The following is a 16,286-nucleotide window of genomic DNA, read 5'->3' as shown; positions in this document are numbered from 1 at the left end:
ACCCATTGAGTTCCACGTTGCATTGAGGATTAGTTTAGAATTAGCGTAAATGTGTGCTTGATGGTGGGTACAGACTTGATGGGCTGAAAGACTCCATTCTACTTTGTGTGACTCAATGGCATGAATCCTATAATTGCCCATGTTCACAACATATTTTATTGAATGCTTCACTAAGTTAATTTGGAGCTGCATTGTTAATTTAACAATCTATTTAATATTCATGTGTTGTGCACATTTAATAAAGTAAAAGGGATGGGGAGATTTATATGCACACTGACGCAAATAAAATAATGGAACAGCATTCTTTAAATATTCCAGCCCACAAGTGCAAATGTCACTGAGTTGATCTCATAAACTCCTTGCCAAATTCCTTTGCACAATTAATTCCTTTTCTTTAAAAACGTGGCAAAGAGAATTTATGACACTTGATCTATTTGCTTATAAAGCAAAAAATTTCAGATGCTGTAAATCTGAAACAAAAATGAAGAAATGGTTGAAAAAGATCAGCAAGTCAGGCAGCAGCTATTGAGAGAGAAACAAAATTGTAACCTTGGATGCTGTCCATGTGGAGTTTGCATGTTCACCCTGTGACAGCGTGGGTTTCCTCCGGGTGCTCCAGTTTCCTCCCACATCCCAAATTCATGCCGGTTGTAGGTTAAATGGCCTTTGTTAAACTTCCCCTCGTGTGTGGGTGAGTGGATGAGAAAGTGGAATACTATAGAATTTGTGTGAGTGGGAGATTGATGGTCGGGTGAATTTGGTGGGCCGAAGGGCCAGTTTCCACGCTGCGTCTTTCAATAAAGGAAACAAGTTCAAGACGTGGAGTCAGGAATCTCCACATCCAATTCCGCAAATTGTCTCCTTCACAGTTCCGTGGTGTCCAGTCACTGAATAAATTTGAGACTGGGATTAGATTAGTTTAGTTATTGTCACATGAAGTGCTTGTTTTGCCTATCCAGTCAAATCATACTAGACAGGAGTACAATAGATCCTCTTCTGGAGCAGCGCGCAGAGAGTCGTCACGTTCCGGTGCCATCTTGCAACTTCCAAAACTCTGAAAAGTCCCATCTTGGCCCAAGTCGATGTGCGATTTCTCACATTCTCACTTTAAGGCCCGGTGGCTTGGCAGCCCGGGATCTATGAGGTAGGGTCGGCCTGGCCAAGAGCCATGCTGTCAGCTCCATCCAGCGCCGTTCAGTGCAGCTGCCGCAGGCTGTGCTCGATCTGACCTGCCTGGCTGCTGTAGGACCTCCCTCCCTCCCTCCCCGATCTTTTTCGCCTTCGGGAAATTATAGACCAGTTAGTCTTACATCAGTGGTGGGGAAGATGCTGGAGTCAATTATAAAAGACAAAATTGCGGAGCATTTGGATAGTAGTAACAGGATTGTTCCGAGTCAGCATGGATTTACGAAGGGGAAATCATGCTTGACTAATCTTCTGGAATTCTTTGAGGATGTAACTAGGAAAATTGACAGGGGAGAGCCGGTGGATGTGGTGTAACTCGACTTTCAGAAAGCCTTCGACAAGGTTCCACATAGGAGATTAGTGGGCAACATTAGAGCACATGGTATTGGAGGTAGGGTAGAGACATGGATAGAAAATTGGTTGACAGACAGAAAGCAAAGAGTGGGGATAAATGGCATGATTTCAGAATGGCAGGCAGTGACTAGAGGAGTACCGCAAGGCTCGGTGCTGGGACCGCAGCTATTTACAATATACATTAATGACTTGGATGAAGGGATTAAAAGTACCATTAGCAAATTTGCAGATGATACAAAGCTGGGTGGTAGTGTGAACTGTGAGGAAGATGCTATGAGGCTGCAGGGTGACTTGGACAGGTTGTGTGAGTGGGCGGATGCATGGCAGATGCAGTTTAATGTGGATAAGTGTGAGGTTATCCACTTTGGTGGTAAGAATAGGAAGGCAGAGTATTATCTGAATGGTGTCAAGTTAGGAAAAGGGGACGTACAACAAGATCTGGGTGTTCTAGTGCATCAGTCACTGAAAGGAAGCATGCAGGTACAGCTGGCAGTGAAGAAAGCCAATGGAATGTTGGCCTTCATAACAAGAGAAGTTGAGTATAGGAGCAGAGGTCCTTCGCAGTTGTACAGGGCCCTGGTGAGACCGCACCTGGAGTACTGTTTGCAGTTTTTGAGGGCATTCAGCGTAGGTTTACTAGGTTAATTCCCGGAATGGCGGGACTGTCATATGTTGAAAAACTGGAGTGACTAGGCTTGTATACACTGGAATTTAGAAGGATAAGAGGGGATCCTATCAAACATATAATTATGAAGGGGTTGGACACGTTAGAGGCAGGAAACATGTTCCTAATGTTGGGGGAAGTCCAGAACAAGGGGCCACAGTTTAAGAATAAGGGGTAGGGCATTTAGAACAGAGATGAGGAAATCCTTTTCAGTCAGAGAGTTGTAAATCTGTGGAATTCTCTGCCTCAGAAGGCAGTGGAGGCCAGTTCTCTGAATGCTTTCAAGAGAGAGCTAGATAGAGCTCTTAAGGATAGCGGAGTCAGGGGGTTTGGGGAGAAGGCAGGAACGGGGTACTGATTGAGAATGATCAGCCATGATCCTATTGAATGGCGGTGCTGGCTCGATAGGCCGAATGGCCTACTCCTGCACCTATTGTCTATTGCCTCTGCCAACTCCACGACTACAGCAACCGGGCGAGCGAAACGAGCGGATGGAGCAGAGCCTGCGGCAACTGCACGGAGCGGGGGCAGAAGGGGGCGATGGCATCGCATTGGGCCAGGCTGGCCTCTACCTCATTCATCCTGTGCTGCCAGGATACTGGGCCTTACAGTGAGCAAATATGGAACTACGGATCACCTTGGGCCAAGATCAGACTATTCAGAGACTTGGGAGTTGCAAGATGGCGCCGGAACGTGGCGACTTTCTCCGGGCTGTTCCAGAAGAGAGTCTATTGTACTCGTGTACTGTATGTTCTCCACAGATGCTGCCTAACCTGCTAAGTTACTCCAGCACTGTGTATCTTATTTTGTAAACCAGCACCTGCAGTACCATGTGTCTACAGTAAGATTTGGCTGGATAGCATGCAGAACAAGCATTTTACTGTATATGTGACAATAAATAAACTAACGTAACTTAGGCCCCGTCGCCTCCAGCAGCCGCCCCTCTGCTTCCATGCACCAAGGTCGGCGTGTCAAACTCCTGATTAATGGGTTTTTCAGCACAAAGGGTTCAAAGGGAGATGGAGATGGAAGGGAAACTGGGGCTGAGGCAAATGGTCTGCCAAGACTGCTGCAGACATGATGGGATACATGGCCTATTCTGAGACCTCTTTAGTTAAGTTTAGTTTAATTTAGTTTAGTGTCACACATACCGAGATACAGTGCAAAGCTTTTTGATGCCGGTATCCAGTCAGTGGAAAATCTGTACATGATTACAATCAAGCCGTCCACAGTGTACAGATACAGGATAAAGGGAATGATGTTTAGTGCAAGATAAAGTCCAGTAAAGTCCAAATAAAGATAGTTCGAAGATCTCCAATGAGGTAGATAGTTGCTCTGGACAGCTCTCCAGTTGTTGGTAGGATGGCTCAGTTGCCTGACAACAGCTGGGAAGAAACTGTCCCTGAATCTGGAGGTTTCCACACTTCTGTACCTCTTGCCTGATGGGAAAGGGAAGTGACTGGGGTGAGACTGGTCCTTGATTATGCTTGTGAACAACTGCCTCACCAACTTGCTCTTTGCACCATGTCCAAAGGTGGTTTCCTTGTCCTCATTCCCCTTGTTGACCGTACAATGATATTTGCATCTGAATTTATCTTGAGTACATGGAAATTTCCCATACGCAGCTTGGAACCACACCAAAGGGTTGCAGGGGTGAAGAGGCAGCACACCTCATTACCATGAGTAGCTTCATGGTCTGCTGCGCAGGCTTGGCAAGAATTGCATTCACCCTACTATTACATCTGGCCAAGGGAGGAGAGGAACTCAATAATTCCTGTGCAGTGCAGTGCAGGGTGGAGACATTCCATGCATTTATTCTCCACTGATACATGTCATTGTTTAAATTCCATTGGGCTCTCAGTGTCTTTGATTCAGTCAGGGGATAACACAGAACTAGTGTAAGAGATAGACACAAAGTGCTGCAGCAAGTCAGGCAGCATCTCTGGAGAAAACAAAAACATCATCCATCTTTTTTCTCCAGAGATGCTGCCCGACCCACAGAGTTACTCCAGCACTTTGTGTCTATCTTTGATATAAACCAGTATCTGCAGTTCCTTGTTTCTATAGAACTAGGGCAGCACAGTGGTGCAGTAGAGTTGCTGCCTTAGAGCGTCAGAGACTCAGGTTCGATCCTGATTACAGGTCCTGTCTGTACGGAGTTTATAAATCCTCCCTGTGACCGTGTGGGTTTTAGATTTTTAGATTTAGAGATATTTTCTCCAGGTGCTCCGGTTTCCCCCCAGTTTCCAAAGATGTACAGGTTTGTAGGTTACCTGGCTTCTGTAAATTGTCCCTTGTGTGTAGGATAGAACTAGTGTACTAGTGATTGCTGGTTGGAGCAGACTCAGTGGGACGAAGGGCCTGTTTTCACACTAGTTCTATGTTATCCCACTTTCGCATCCACTTCCTACACACTAAGGGCAATTTACAGAGGCCAATCCGCTCATCTGTGGGAGCAAACCAGAGTACCTGGAGGAAACCCATGCAGTCGCAATGAGATCATGCAAACACCACACACAGATAACACCCGAGGTCAGGATTGAACCAGGGTCTCTGGCGCTGTGAGGCAGCAGCTCCACCGCTGCGCTACTGTGCCACCCCATTTTATCTCCCTTTTCCACCAAATCTGTTCTATTTTCCAAACTGATAGTTTCATCTCACCTTCCTCCCTCCCAGAACCAGTGTAGGGGACCGTTTATCCTCAGCATCCTGTCCCTGCAAGAATCATCATCCAATATTTCAGATCCACCAAACATTTCTTCCCATTCTCCCCGTATTTTTAGCATTTCATGGAAACTGTTCCCTCCACAGAACACTGGTCACTACCAACATTTGCACTGGTATTCTGGTGGTTTATTATTGTCACGTGCACCGATAACTTTGTTTGCTGTGCTATCCAGGCAAATCCTACTGTACACGAGTACAAAGGGCAGTGCAAAAGAGAAAATAAATAGTTATAGTTACAACTCTGGAGAAAGTGCAGATACTGCAGCTGTGGAGAAATTATGGGCAAATATAGTTACCACTATGGAGAAATTTTGCAGATAAATAAAAAGTGCAAAGACCATAATGAGGTAGATTGGAAGATTGGCAAGTCATCCTCTGCGTACAACAGGTCTGATAATAGCGTGGAAGAAGCTGTTCTTGAATCTGGTGGCATGTGCTTTCAAGCTTTTGTATCTTCTGCCTGACAGAAGATGGGAAAAGAGGGAATGATGAGTGTGTGAGTGGTCCTTGATTTTATTGACTGTTTTCCTGAGGCAATGTGAATTATTGACAGAGTCGATGGGGGGAGGAGGTTGTTTTGCATGGTAGATTGGGCTGCATTCTCAACTCACTATTGTTTTTGGCAGTCTTGGGCAGAGCAGTTGTCAACTCAAGCTGTGACGGCATCCCATTAGGATGCTTTCTATGGTATATCGGTCGAAATTGGCAAGAATCTTGACTTTCGAAATACAGTGCAGAAACAAACCCCTTCGGCCCACAGAGTCCACACCGACCAGCGGTCACCCCGTACATTAGCACTATCCTATACACACTAGGGGCAATTTTACCGAAGCCAATTAATCTAAAAACCTGTACGTCTTTGGAGTGTGGGAGGACACCCGAGCACCTGGAGAAAACCCACGTGGTCAGAGGAGGAACGCATCAACTCCGGACAGAGAGCACCCGTAGTCATGTCCGAACCCGGGTCTCTGGCGCTGTGAGGCAGCAGGATTACCGCTGCCCCACTGTGCTGCCGCATTGGAGTCATGCCGAAATTCCTTAGCCTTCTGAGGTAGAGGCATTGGTGTGCTTTCTTGGCCTTTAAGTCAGTGCAGAGACATAATGTGATGGAATCCCTTCCTACTTACATCTCCTTCCCTCACACTGCAAGAGTTGCAATAGTTTCCCTATTATCTCTATCCTTTGTGCAGTCAAGGCCCAAATTAATTTACTTTGTACTTCTTTCATCTTAATTTGTAGCAGTCTGTGTTACGTTGGGAAACATCTCGTGAAACATCTTCTTCCTGTCACCAATGTGTCCTTGTACTTCTGGATGCCAGTCATGAATTTTAATGTGAAGATAGACACAAAAAGCTGGAGTAACTCAGCGGATCAGGCAGCATCTCTCGAGAAAAGGAATATGTGACATTTCAGATCGAGACCCTTCTTCGGGCTGAGACAGGGGAAAGGGAAATGAGAGATATGATGAGGTACAATGAACAAATGAATTAAAGGTATACAAAAAGCAACAATGATGAAAGAAAGGTGGAGCCTACTATGGTCCATTGTTGGCTGTGGGGTAGGTGAGAGCGAGTTATACAGTTAAACTCAAAAGGACCACAGTGAAACTAGTACAATGACTAGTTTGGGGCAGGGGCGGAGAGAGAGAGAGAGGATCCAAGGGTTACTTGAAATTAGAGAAATCAAAAGTCATACCACCGGTTTGTGAGCTGCCCAAGCGAAATATGGGGTGCTGTTCCTCCAATTTGAGTTTGGCCTCACTCTGACAGTGGAGGAGGCCCAGGGCAGAAAGGCCAGGGTGGGAATGGGAAGGGGAATTAAAGTGTTTGGCAACCAGGAGAGAGATCACTGAGCTGACTTTACTTCTCCCACTCCCAGTGCTTTGCCGCACTGTACACCGACTTCCCCGTGTTTTGTGGCAACGCATGATTGCCTCCAAGGCAGCTTCGGCCAGCATGAGTCAGTCAGTACGGAGGCGAGACAAACAGCCCAATTAGAGGGTTTAGTGACGCAGCACCCGCGAATAAATACCCTAGATTCCAATATATTCATTTGGATTTTTTTAAATATGTGATAATCCCCTTCCCTTCACACCTGGAAAACCCTCCAGTGTGTGTGTGTGAGGTGGGGGTGGGGGTGATTTATACATTAATTATTTATAACTTTATGTCTGGATGTAATCACAGCTAGTAATGTAAGGAATTGGACATTGAGATGAAGATGAGGATTCAGGGTGACTAGACTGACCTGCCGTGTCCGGATCACACAGAGATGAGTCGTCGTCTTTGCGGCACCGAAGGACATTGTCACTGGAGCCGGCGTCGTCTTCGGGCAAGCGGGGAAAGCTGGTGATGCTCATGTAATCTACAGGCGAGTAGGCCCCGAGATTGGTCTCCTGCCCGGCTTCGCCCTCTGCCATTGTGTCTCGTGTCTCCTTTCCGATCGCTTCGCTGCAAAGATACGTTCAATGAAACAATGTATTTTTGTAACGAAATACCGTGTGTCAGCCGGCAGCGATCCCGCTCCACTGCACTGGTTCACTCACTCGGGTGCCCGGCTCCCGCGGCGATACACTGTTGCCATCCTCCCCCCTCCCTCTCCCTCTCGTTACTGCGATGTTGCTTTCATTCAGGGAATTGAGGAAGCGAGTGTGCGCCGCCGCTGCAGGTGCAGGACTGAAGCGTTTCAAATAGGCGTGTGTGTGTGAGAGAGAGGGAGAGGGAGGGAGGGGGAGGGAGAGGGAGGGAGGGGGAGGGAGAGAGAGAGAGAGAGAGAGAGAGAGAGAGAGAGGGAGAGAGGGAGGGAGGGAGGGAGGGAGAGGGAGGGTACAGGGACTGGGAGGAGAGAGCTAAGGGGGTGGGAGGTGAGGACAGGGATTGGTAGGAGAGAAAGAGAGAGGTGACATGAATAAGGAGAGAGAGAAGACATGGATTGGAAGGGGAGGGAGCAGAGGATGGGGGATAAAGAGAGGGCAGATGGGGGAGGGGGAGAAGGTAGGAAGAGATAATAGAGGGTGGGAGAAGAAAGGATGGGGAGGAGAAAGGACAAGGGGTGTGGAGGACAGAGAGAGGGCAGAGAGTGGGAGGAGTGAGAGGACGAGGTGAGAGAGGGAGAGAGAGTTCGGCGAGTGGGAGAGAGATAGGGCAATGATTGGGAGGACAGAGAGAGAACGGAGTGGAGAGAGAGAGAACGGAGTGGAGAGAGAGAGAACGGAGTGGAGAGAGAGAGAACGGAGTGGAGAGAGAGAGAACGGAGTGGAGAGAGAGAGAACGGAGTGGAGAGAGAGAGAACGGAGTGGAGAGAGAGAGAACGGAGTGGAGAGAGAGAGAACATGGGTCAGGGGAGGGCAAAGAGAGAGGACAGAGGTGGGGAGAGAGAGAAAATGGCAGTGGTTAAAAAATATGGATCAGGTGACAACCCTAGAGTTTTAAATATGGAACAGTATAATCTGTGTGCCCACATCCACAGATAATGAATGCAGATAAACATGTAAATACAATTGGACAGTCAGATAATCGTGTATATATGAACGTGTTTATATATATATATCTACATAAAACATGTGAAGAAATTAATTTGTATCCATATATCGAATGCTCATTTATGTATAGTTTATTTATATATCGGGTTCTATTACCTTATATATTTAAATTATTCATTTATATATATAAATTTATTAAACATATATTTAGATATTATACAATTTATGGGGCATTTTCTATGCATTTTTTAAAAGTGCGGAAACAGGTCCTTCGGCCCAACTCGTCCATGCCGACCAAGATACCCGTCTGAAGAAGGGTCTCGACCCGTAATGTCACCCATCCCTTCTCTCCAGAGATGCTGCCTGTCCCGCTTGTTACTCCAGCATTTTGTGTCTAGCTAGTCCCGTTTGCCCGGGTTTGGCCCATATCCCTTTCCTATCCATATGCATGCATGTTTTGCAGACAAATCCCCAGTCGGTTTATCTGGGCACACGCTGCAGGGTTAACATTTTGTACACATCGACTGTTTTTTTGAGGCGTGTGTGTGTGTGTGTGTGGGCGGCGATGGTTTGTGATGTTACATCGCAAGCAGGGATGGATGTGCTGCACCGATCACCGACATTGGACAGGTCAGTCTTTTCACGCCCCTTTCCGGGTTTGGGCGTGTTTGTAAAGGAGCACTTTGTGTTGCCGAGGCACTGAATATGCCAGGAACGGCTGGCTGCCTTTGTTCCCTCCTGCGATTTAATATTCTGACCACAACATTAACGCACAAAAGGGCGGCGCACTGTACTCCGAGCCCGGCTGGGAAACCAATGCAGGACATTTCTAAATTACGTCGACGCGGCACGACGCTTCTTTGGTTAATTCTGAAAACGTTGAATCATTAAACGGGCAGGAAAGAACTGCAGATGCTGGTTTACATCGAAGATGGAGACAAAGTGCTGGAATAACTCAGCGGGTCAGGCAACATCTCTGGGGAGAAGGACTAGGTGACGCTTCGGATCGACACCCTTCTTCAGACTGAGAGTCAGGGATAATCATTACACGGGATTCCTTAAATCATCCCCCATCCCTTCGTTATTCCCTTATCGTGTGAATGGCTCGATTGTAATCATGCATTGTCTTAATGCTGACTGATTCGTATGCAACAAAACCTATTCACTGTACCTCGGTGCACGTGACAATAAACTAAAAGTGAACTGAACCAACCAGCGAGCAGTCCTGTCCTCCCAACTACTTCATTTTGTGAGCCTCAGACTATCTTTAATCATACTTTACTGGACTTTGTCTTGCGTTAATATTAAACATTATACCTTTTATCCTGTTTCAGTACACTGCGAACGGCTTGATTGTAATCATGTATGGTCTTTCCGCTGACTTGATAGCACCCAACAAAAAAAGTTTTTCACTGTACCTCGGTACACATGACAATAAACTAAACTATTTTTTGGAGAGCCTCACCGTGCCAGAGACCCGGGTTTGATCCTGACCTCAGGTGCTGTCTGTGTAGGCTTTACATATGGTATCGGTACGTATTGGCCTTGACCCGAAACGTCACCCGTTCCTTCTCTCCATTGAAGCTGCCTGTCCCGCTGAGTTACTCCAGCATTTTGTGTCTACCATTGGTTTATAAAGGTACTGATATATGGTGAAAACTTTGTTTTGGGTGCTATCCGGGCATTTCATATCATACACGAGTACATTACATTGTACAAACAATAAATTAAACCGTGTGCTGGTATATACCGAAGATAGAAACAAAATGTTGGAGCAAATCTGTGGGTCAGGCAGCATCTCTGGAGAAAAAGGTTGGGTGACATTTCGAGTTGGGACCGAAACAGCTTTATTTTTTAATGTTGGAAGAAGGGTCTTGTCTCCAGCTCTTCACCCCCCCCCCCCCCCCCCCCATTACTTTCAGTCTGAAGAAGGGTCCCAGCCCGAAACATCACCCATCCATTTTCTCCAGATGCTGTCTGACCTACTGAGTTACTCCAGCACTTTGTTTCTTTGTGTGCAGAATATGGTGTTACAACGACAAAGAAAGTGCAGTTTAAAAATGTTCAAGGATCACGGTGAGGTAGATTGGAAGAATAGGAATTCATCCTCAGTGGACGAGGTCTGCTCAGGAGTCTGATAGCAGTGGGGAAGAAGCTGTTCTGATACCTGCCTTGAAGTCTTTGTACCTTCTGCCTGACAGGATAGGGGAGAAGAGGGAATGACTGAGATTTGGGTGGTCCTTGATTATGTTAGCTGTGTTCCTGAGGCAGTCTGAAGTCATAGAGTCATAGAAACCTACAGCACAGAAACCCTTCGGCCCAACATGCCCATGCTGACCAAGATGCCCCACCTGCACGTCCCACATGTCTGTATTTGGCCCATATCCCTCTAAACCTTTCCTATTCAAGTACCTGAGATGGAGTGGATGTGATTGGGAGTTTGGGATGGGAGTAGGATTTGTGTAATGGACTGGGCAGCATTGACAACACACACACAGCTGCACATGCATGCATGCACTGACCACATATGTGCATGCGTCTGAATAATTTACAGCAGACGTAACAGTTAACTTCTTTATTAACAATAACTTGTCAGACATGGAGAACAGTCAAGCATGGTTAACCTTGCAGTCTTGCAGGAGTGCCAGGCAAAAACCATTCCAACAAAGAGGAATTCCAATGAGAGGAATAGATCAGGTAGACGCACAGTCTCTTGCCCAGAGTAGGGGAATCGAGAACCAGAGGGCATTGGTTTAGGTGAGGGGGGAAAGACATAATAGAAACCTGAGGAGTATCTTTTTCGCACAAAGGGTGGTGGGTGTATGGAACGAGCTGCCGGAGGAGGTAGTTGAGGCAGATACTATCGCAATATTCAAGGAACATTTAGACAGGTACCTGAAAAGGACATGTTTAGAGGGGTATGGTTCAAAGACAGGCAGGTGGGACCAGTGTCGGTGGGACATGTTGGTCAGTGTGGGCAATTTGGGCCGAAGGGCATTTTTCCAAGCTGCATAATTCTATGACTCAAAAGAAAAAAACTCCTACCTTTGACTTTCGATGGCATACCATTATTGAGTCTCACAGTGTCAATATTCTGGGAGTCGCCACTGGCGAGAAACTGAAATGAATCAACCTGCCACAAGACAATTTTTACCAGAATGCTGTCAGGGTTAGAAGGCTTCAGCTCCAGGGAGAGGTTGGATAGACTTGTTTTCTTTGGAACGTTGGAGGTTGAGGGGAGACTTGATAGAAGTATATAAAATTATGAGAGGCATAGATAGCATAAACAGTCAGAACCATTTTTTGTCCCAGGGTGGAAACGTTGAACATTAGAGGGCACAGCTATAACGTCAGAGGGGGTAGGTTTAATGGCGGTGTATGGGGCAAGTTTTTTTTACACATAGAGTACTGGGGGCCTGGAAAGCATTGCCAGGGGTGGTGGTGGAGGCAGATACGATAGTGGATTTTAAGAGGCTTTGGGTAGACACATGGAAGTGCAGGGAATAGAGGGATATGGATCATGTACAGGCAGATGAGACCAGTTTAACTTAGCATCATGTTCGGCACAAATGTTGTGGAGTGAGGGCCTGTTCCTGTGCCGTGCTGGTCTATGTTCAATGTAAGAGCAGGTCAGAGGCTGGGTATGTTGCAGCAAGCGACTCACTTCACACCCACAGCCATTCCACTATCCAATCCCCGGAAGGGCTTTCAACCCCCATTTACAATCAGTCTGAAGAAGGGTCCCAACCAGAATCATCACGTATTCACGTTCTCCGGAGAATTGCTGCCTGACCCACTGAGTTACTCTAGCACTTTGTATCTTTTAAAAATGCTAATGCTATTCTAATTCAAAACACAAAAGCGCTAGAAGAACTCAGCAGGTCAGGCATCATCCGTGGATGGAATGGACATGACTTTTCGGGTTGGGACCCTACTTCTTCTGGTTGATGGTTCTTGATCTGAGATGGCCATCTCCAAGTAGGCCATGAACGTCCGGAGAAAAAAACTCACAAAGTGCTGGAGTAACTCAGCAGATCAGGCAGCATCTTTGGAGAATATGAATGGAATATTTCGGGTCGGGATCCTTTTTCAGAGAACATAAATAGGTGACCCTATTGTTGTAAGCCTGCATCTGCAGTCCTTGTGGCTCCAAGAATGTCAGCTGCATAGGAACACCACCACCTGCAGGTTTGCCTTGAAACTGCATGCCATCCTGCCTTGGAAATATATCACCAGTCTGAAGAAGGGTACTGACCCGAAAACAAAGTGCTGGAGGAGGTCAGCGAGTCAGGCAGCATCCGTGGAGGAAATGGACAGATGATGTTGCGGGACGGGGCCCCCACTCTCTTTCTCAGCTTTCTCCACTCCAATCAGTCTCAAGAAGGATGCTGTCATCTGACCATTCTTCCACAAATGCTGCCTAACCCGCTGTGTGACTCCAATGCCTTGTGTTTTGTTTAAGATTCCAGCATCTGCAGTTCCTTGTGTCAAGAGTTCTTGATTATCACTTTGGCTAAACTCTGGAACTCTCACCCCAAGCGCACTTTGGAATGTATCATCATCAGAAAGGTTGCAGTGGTCCAAGGAGGCAGTTCCTCACCATCTTCTCAAGGACAATTTAAGATTGCACTGACAACATTCAGCACAAGTTATATATTCATAAAGAAGCACCTCATGGCACTACCAATAAATATCTTTCCCAATCATCTGCTGTAATTAATATTTAAAATCAACACCCATAAAGAAAAAAAAGTACATCTTTGAAAGCACTGAAAAGATCTAAATTTGCAAGTAACTCCTCTGCTACAATTGGTGTTAGGTGGATCCAGATGAGGGGTTGGAGGGAGAATGGAGTCAGGTGGGGAAGGTAAAGGTGGAGGGAGTGCTGAGATAGACACTGGTGGGTGATGGGTGGAAATATAAGAAAGTTAGGCAGATGTGGTGAGGTCGGAGGCAACTGCCACATTTAATCTACCTGCTTCCAGTTGCTTCACTTTCTTATGTTACTTAACAATATCTGTCTCGTCCCTCCCTTTCACTTCTATATTCTTGGTATCTTACCTTTAGACTTTAGAGATACAGCGCGGAAACAGGCTCTTCGACCCACCGAGTCTGCGCCGACCAGCAATCACCCCGTACACTTGCACTATTCTGCACACTAGGAATAATTTTTACTGAAGCCAATTAACCTACAAACCTGGAGTCTTCGGAGTGTGGGAGGAAACCAGAGTACCCGGAGAAAACCCGCACAATCAAAGGGAGAACATACAAATTCCGTTCAGACAGCACCCGTGGTCAGGATCAAACCTGGGTCTCTGGTACTGTAAGGCAGAAACTTTACCGTTGCAGCACTGTGATAAATTAATGCCCGTGTGAAGAGCAAACTCACGACCTTCAGATTAAGAGACTGACACGCTGCCTACTGCACTAACGAGGCCCCTTGATACTGTCCCCTCTACTGTCAATCCTGATGTTGGGTCTCAATGCAAAATATCAACCATCTACCTTCACAGATGCTGAGTTCTTCCAGAGCTTATGCTTTGCTCCAGATTCAATACAGTCTCTTGCGTTTCTTGTGAATCTTTGTCATTCTCCCTCTATGACAAGTCCATCCTGCAGGCAAGACCAAAACTGTGCACAACACTCCAGTGCAATCTCATGGTATTTGTACTGGTTCATCATTGTATCAGAGCGCAGAATATAGTGTTAGAGTTACAACGAGAGAAACCCATGAACGCTCTATATAATTACAATAAAATTTCCCTACATGTTTAATCAAAGCATTTTGTTCTATTCTTGCAGGATAAATCTGATGGGTGCCCTTCCAGGTGTCTTTAACAGAGGCTAGACAGAAATGTGTGGGGAAAGCGAATACGGGACGATAGATTTACAAAAGTAACTGAAAAAGGGTCCCGATTCGAAATGTCACGTATCCATGTTCTCCAGAGATTCTACCTGACCCGCTGTTACTCCAGCACTTTGTGTCATATTTTACAAAAGTAAAAGTCTGAGGAGGAGCGGATGGAGCATGAACAGTGACATGGACTGGATGGGCCGGGCAGCCTGTGTTTTGCTGCAGATCCAACACAGCAGAGCATTGTAATTGTAACACTACCTGAATGAATTATGGTTTAAAACTCTCTCCCCCTTTGTTGTTGAAAGGAGCAAATTCTTTCTAGAGAGGAATGGGTAGAAAAAATCTATGATGAAAAATGTTTTCACTATTATGAAAATGTAATCTTTTGTTCAAGTAAAGCAGTGTATAAAATCATGAGGAATAGATCGAGTAGATGCAGTCTCTTGCCCAGCTAGGTGAATCGAGGACCAGAGAACATAAGTTTAAGGTGAAGATTCAATAAGAATCTGAGGGGTAACTTTTTCACACAAGGGGTGGTGGGTGTACGGAACGAGCTGACAAGGAGGTAGTTGAGGCTGGGACTATCCCAACGTTCAAGAAACATTTAAACAGATACATGGATAGGACAGGTTTAGAGGGAGATGGGCCAAATGCGGGCTGGTGGGACTAATGTCGATGGGGCATGTTGACCGGTGTGGGCAAGTTGAGCTGAAGGGCCTGTTTCCACGCTGTATCACGCTGTGACTTAATTGCCCTCGGCAAGGACATGATCGACAGCAGAGATTTGTCCCCAGGAGTCGGCAAAGATACGAGAGGAGCACGATAGACCACTCGACTCTAAAAACCATAGTAAGTCATGGGTAAATTTCGGCGCCATTTTAGTAGGCAGATTCTGTGTGCTAGACTGGGCAGTGTTCATAACTCTCTGCGATTTCTTCATATATAAAATGGTTGCAAACAATTATTTTTGTTCAACTTCTTGGATAAGTTGATAGTTGACATTTGTAACTATTTCTTGAAGAGTTGCTACTTCGTGATCTTTAAACTTTGGATGTTACTGATTGAATATTTGCACTAGAGATCTACTGTCTATATCTGGCCAATTGATCATATTTAATGAACTGTTCTTTTTTGCTTTCTCTGTTAATTTTAATTTCACCTCCACGAGCAGTATCTCTTTTTCTTTTATTTTTAAAAGTCATGGAAGCAGAGATTAGGCATTTGCAAACAATAGATCTCTACTGTATCCACAATATAATTGAAAAAACATTTAACTTAATACTTAGAGCCAAGAAAATGTGAATTGCAAACAATTAAAACAGTTAAAAACCATTGACAGCCATTAAAATGCTGCCAATTCAAATAGACACAGTGTTGGAGTAAATCACCGGGTCAGGCAGCATCTCTGGAGAAAAAGCATGGGTGTTGTTTCAGGTTGGGACCCTTCTTCAGACAAGGGGGGGGGAGGTGAAGAGCTGGTACAAATCAGGACCTGATCTTTTCATTGGTTAGCTGATATGCGAAACAGTGCAACCTTGGATATCTTGCACACAAAATGATGTAAAACTTACCATGAATGACAGAAATAAAAAGTGTTATCCTTGTTAATGAAGTTCATTTTTGAATGATGTAAAATTGAAGGGGGTTGGTGCAATATACTGCTAACCCACAAATATGTCGTTATGAGATATTCACATTTGAAAAATCCATAAATCACAAAAAAACAAGAAAGTGCCAGTTATTTGACCAACTTATCAGTTGAATTTAAATATGACATTTTTACAGATTGTAGGGTAGTGGGTAAGGATCGTGTTAATGCATGTAACTCGTTTTTCACAAAAGTGAGGGTTGGCACTATATTGCACCGACCCCCTCAATTATATGATAAATTCAAAACTGAACTATGGTAGCAATGTACATTATTCATGTCTAAAGCTAGCACTTCTGTATCAGTGTATGTATGCATTACATTTTATTACACTAATATAGAATTTTAAAATATCTTGACATGTGATCAG

The 16,286-nt window shown here is 45.4% G+C and overlaps 1 protein-coding gene across 2 annotated transcripts in view; it reads right to left on the bottom strand.

The window, feature by feature from the left end:
* ggt7 (gamma-glutamyltransferase 7) overlaps nt 1-16,286 on the bottom strand; it is a 50,652-nt gene that overhangs the window by 32,813 nt on the left and 1,553 nt on the right. Inside the window, exons 1-2 of one of the 2 annotated variants that reach the window (XM_078418764.1) lie at nt 7,476-7,661; nt 7,178-7,380 (exon numbers count right to left, since the gene is read on the bottom strand). In XM_078418764.1, the coding sequence (XP_078274890.1) occupies nt 7,178-7,380; nt 7,476-7,513 (241 nt within the window). In that variant the 5' untranslated portion in view covers nt 7,514-7,661. Of the gene's footprint in view, nt 1-7,177; nt 7,381-7,475; nt 7,662-16,286 lie in introns of those variants that run through there. The other variant, XM_078418765.1, reaches the window with a different exon arrangement.

Source organism: Rhinoraja longicauda, chromosome 22, assembly GCF_053455715.1.
Source record: "Rhinoraja longicauda isolate Sanriku21f chromosome 22, sRhiLon1.1, whole genome shotgun sequence".
NCBI classification, from domain to species: Eukaryota; Metazoa; Chordata; class Chondrichthyes; order Rajiformes; family Arhynchobatidae; genus Rhinoraja; species Rhinoraja longicauda.
Note: the sequence above shows the minus strand (reverse complement) of the source record. Positions and strands in the feature narration are given on the sequence as shown.